The sequence below is a fragment of the Plasmodium inui genome (assembly GCF_000524495.1).
Source record: "Plasmodium inui San Antonio 1 unplaced genomic scaffold supercont1.5, whole genome shotgun sequence".
Taxonomy (NCBI): domain Eukaryota; phylum Apicomplexa; class Aconoidasida; order Haemosporida; family Plasmodiidae; genus Plasmodium; species Plasmodium inui.
The window spans coordinates 711,105-715,898 of NW_008481839.1; the positions used below are offsets into that span (position 1 = coordinate 711,105).

General features: G+C 41.3%; 1 protein-coding gene across 1 annotated transcript; it reads left to right on the forward strand.

Moving 5' to 3' along the window:
• Positions 1–3,121: 3,121 nt before the first annotated feature.
• Positions 3,122–4,580, forward strand: C922_01616 (hypothetical protein; the record flags this gene model as incomplete). Its single annotated transcript, XM_008817219.1, has 5 exons — positions 3,122–3,202; positions 3,527–3,620; positions 3,789–3,892; positions 4,111–4,201; positions 4,462–4,580. 5 exons carry the CDS (start codon positions 3,122–3,124, stop codon positions 4,578–4,580), a joined length of 489 nt encoding a protein of 162 aa, XP_008815441.1.
• Positions 4,581–4,794: the final 214 nt, after the last annotated feature.

Below are 4,794 nucleotides of genomic sequence, written 5' to 3' on the forward strand. Positions count from 1 at the left end.
GAAAAGAAAAAAAAGGAATGTGTAAGTGTTAATTGTTAGCTTTGTGTCATTTTTTGCGCCACTTTTTATGCCACTTCTTACGCCACCTTTTGCGCCTTTTAGTTGCCCTATTTTGGCACTCTTTTAGCACTGCGTTTGGCGCAATTTCCAGCACATTTTCAGCACTGCCCCTTGCCTACGGATGCACGTCTGTACGCATGCATCACGTGAACCTCGCGCCAAATACATATCAACATACGCGTTAAAATACACGTAAAAATACACATAAACATGCGACATTTGCATTTTGCCCCTACCGTGGGATGTGTACATACGTGTAATTCCTTCCACCATTGTGCTGATAACTAGTTAGCAAATTGACCTTGTGTGTTTTTTTTTTCTTTTTGTGAATTCCTTCTGGCAATTTTTCTCACCCACTGTACTACCCCAGACGTGCAGTAATTTCTGTTGTGAATGTTCCCCTTCGTTTCTACTCCGAATGGCACTTTCCACCGTTGTTCCTTCACTCCCATGCATACATGTGGACATACGCAAAAGCACACGTACTTCATACACGCAATGAATGGGGAATGAGCTAGGAGGGGGGAAGGCGACAAGCGACAGGAATGTGAACTTCTGTGGCATCATTTCAGCATCAAAATGTGCACCCACGGGGTTCGAACGTACAGGATGGGGGAAGGAAGGAAAAAAGTACTCCCATGTATGTTCTCCCTACTGTCTATTATCACCCCTTCGTTTAGGGTTTCCCCATCTACAATCCCTTTATAGGAATGTCCCATGTTGGTGTGTGACAGTTGTTTCTACATTTGTCATCGATACAGGCAGTTGGAGTGCACCGCGAAGGCTGTTCTAAGTAACGTGATTGGGTGACAAAAAACATGTAGAAATGAACAGGCGGTCTAAATAAATGACGAAATTGTGTACGTGTATATTTGCACGCGCCGGCGGGAGGGAGCCCCTTGGACTCCTTAACTTTGCGCCTTTTAACGGAACACCTTTGGAAGGGGGGGTAAGCCATTTGGATCGGCCAATTTCGCTGTGACCATTTGGCTTCCCCCATTTGGCTTCCCCCATTTGCCATCCCCCATCTGTGCCTCCTTCGAAACTTCATGCAACGGCAAATCAGCTTCTCCTGATATGCGTGTATGTACTAAGGTGGGTACATTTCCTACGCGTACTCACAGGGGGGTGGCACATGTGCACGGCACTTTCCTCGCCTACGTTAAAAAAGAACAGGCGTTGTTAGCAAAAGGTGGGTCGTCATTGATTATTCGTCACTTGCCGAATGCCATTTGGAACTCCTGCACTTGCTCGCGTATACATTCAGCGGCTACCCATTTATTATTTTTTTTTTCCATCGTTTTTCCATTTCTTTTAACCATTTGGGGGGCAACGAAAGGGAATTGATCAGCCCCACCAAAAAAAAGAAAAAAAACATTACCACTCCAAATGGCTAATCACGTTTTTTCACACTGCTAAAAAAAAAGCACGATCAAATGTGTAGCCGCTTCATTCGCCTCTTTCACAGAATAACAAAAAAAAAAAAAAAAAAAAAAAAAAGGGAGAACCATCTGGGCGTCATTGCGATTACCATTTCGACATCCCACCCCCCTTTTTATTTCTATACCATTTTTATAAGAAGGTCTAATCCCCCAAAACAACGTAAGGCAGGCAGTAAGACATATTGTTTCTAAGGGCGCTCGTCTGGAATCACACAACAATTGTGTCAACCTGCTTTGTAACCGATGTGACGGTTTGAAGAGGACTTTCACTGAAATGGGGCAGCTAATTTGCAGGAATAATCTTTTCTCTTTTGAGGAGAAGGTGCAAACTGTTAACCTATATGTTTCGGTTACTCGCACGTATAGGAAGTGATGTAAGCAGATATATGATTTTGCAGCGAAGAATGAAGCATGTACGACAAGATGGTCGTGGTGGTAGTCGTGGTAGGGCGCCTTCTTCCCGGTCGCGCCAGTTATAGACCAGTTTGAACACCCCCCCAATCACGGATGCCCCTATTAGAATACAATTCGAACCCACATGAACGAATCTCTGTAATAAATTTGAACATACAAAATTTATTTTTTTTTTTAACATGCTAAATGTCTAGTGCTAAAAAAAAAAAAAAAAAAAAAAATAGAGCCACTATAGAATGGTACATTGGGATGCAGACAGCTGCCTCGAAAGATGAGCAGATCGTTGAATTGGCGGTCCAGATATATACTTCAATAACAGGGGAGACATCTCTGCAATGTTTTTTAAATTATATAGAAACCCAAAATAAAAAAAAAAAAAGAAAAAAACCAAAAAAAGGTTATTTATATTCCGAATGACATTCCGTCCTTTGAGTTATTATTTCAACAAGGGTGAAGGTGGCACCTCCATATAAGACCACGGCAAAACGAAAATAAAAAAAACTTTAACGCCATGGAGGAAAAAGAATCGGGCGGACGCAAAGCGGGGCAAGGGTAAATGATTTTAACAGAGAGTAGCCTCAATGGGCATATACAAAGTTGGCCAGAATATGCGGCTAGCTGAGTTACAACTATAAAAATGTTGCCAAACTGAAGGAGGAGCAAAATCCTCAAACTATAAATAGCCAAAGGCCAAGGAATTAACTTCTTTAAAAAAATGACGAACTGGAGACATAAAACGAAGTAAAAAAAATAACAAAAAATAATTAAGATGATTAAAAATAATTAAAACAAATTCGTAAACAGAAAACCTTCATAAAATTGATCCAAACGAGCTACTCAATTTTATACTTAGATTTGTAAAGTATTTTTTTTTTCGCCAAGTCGCCTCCAACCGCAGTCATTATTTTTAACACCCCACAAAAAGGTATTTTCGCATGTATAGTATACTTCATTATAATAAAAAAACATTATTTCTTTTTTTTTTTTTGAACTTCCCTGCGTATATAGATATATATTTGTTACCTGCATCACTTTTCTGTGTGCCCTTCCAGGTTAACAGAAAAAGAAAAAAACACAAAATTGTAAAGTCACCAAATTGCAAAAATAACGAAACAGAAACACAGCCACTGAATAACGGCGTGTATTTACTGGACCCCGATTTTTTTCAAGCCTTTTTTTTTTCCCAATTTAAATAGCAAAACAAAATGCCTAAGAGAAATACAGCCGCGCATTTCATATTCCCCCTTTTGACGATAGTCCTTCTCATATCCGGTGCCCTCATGCAAGTAAACCCTCACGCATATCTCGAGCGTATAAACCGTGTTGCCTACATGTACCCGCTTATACGTGTGTAGGCACGCTTACATACATTACGTACGCACATCCATACATGCATATGTGGGTGTTCTTTCCGCACTCGGTGGAAAAGTGCATCCGTGCACCACACATGTGTTGTTTTAGTGGCCTGGGCACCGTGGTTGTAATGTCTGGCGCATGTGTACTCAAGCGTAGTACATTTTTCACGGTTTCTCTGGTGCTTATTTGCTCCTTCGTTTGTGTCTTGACTTGCCTTTTGATTTGCCCTTTTTTTTCCTTTTATTGCGAAACAGGGTGCTGACGACAAAGACGACAAGCTGAAGCCAAGAAACTGGAAAAGAAACATCGACAACCTTGTATGTTCTTTCTTAAGGAAAAATATGCATGGTGAGTCCATCGCTCGCTTGCTCTGCAGCGAGGGAACCCGATGCTCTTATGTCACCGTCTCCTAGCCACGCTCTTCTTAACCCCCAGCTTCGTTCCGAAATGGCATGTTTTGCCCCCCTTTTTCAACACGCCAAAAAATGACCATTTGTGACTGCCCATCCTCTACAGGCGCAAAACAAATGCAATACGCAAATCTGTCGAAGGAATTTAAGAATGAAGAGGAACAAACCGAGGGAAATGAAAATGCCATAAAGACCTACACCCGGGAAGAGGTATGTACATTTATAGCATAGATGGAAACGCATGATTAGCTTCTTCTTTTTTTTTTTTTTTTGGACTAGTTGGAAACGAAAAATGGAGGAGAAAAAAAATTATGTAAACATCTATGCGCATGTCTCATTGGTGCTGTGGCACCGCTTTGAGAAGCGCTTCCTTTTACTCATGCTGCTGTCGCTTTCCTTTTTTTTTAACTAAACCTAAAATTGTTCAGGTGGCGAAACACAACACGAGTAAGGATGCTTGGGTCATTTTCAAAAATAAGATCTACGAAATTACATACTACTTATTGTACCACCCAGGAGGTAAGATCAGCAGAGTGGAGAAAAAAGACTAAACGGGCACAAATCAGTGAGGAGGGCAGCTTAGCTCGAGCCGTTCTGTTTGTTCTTATGAACACCACCAAGGAGTTACACCATTGACCAGTTACACCATCGATAAATTACACCCTCTTGCGGTTTTACTTATATTGGTTTGATCACCGCCTGGCTGCTGAAACCCTACGATCATTCCCTTTTCTCATCGCCGTTTTGTTATTGCCTCTCCCACCCCTTTATCCTCACAGGAAAAGACATCCTTCTAGAACAGGCGGGAAAGGACATCACCGACTACGTGTCTCACTACCACCCCTGGATCAACGTTCAAAAGATCCTAAAAAATAACTACAAAGGTATGACAAAATGAAAAAATAAGAGGTTGCGCTACGGAGCGTTGGGAGGCAGATTCATCAGGGTGTGGAATCTCCACCAAATGGCACACTGATGGTGTTTTTATATATTCCCTTCTTGTATTCTTTGGGGGGAGTGGCAAGCCAAACATGGCCATTCAAATTAGCTGGATTTGCAGTGACGCAGAAGTGATTCACTTGAAGTGTTAATGTGAAAAAAAAAAAAAAAAG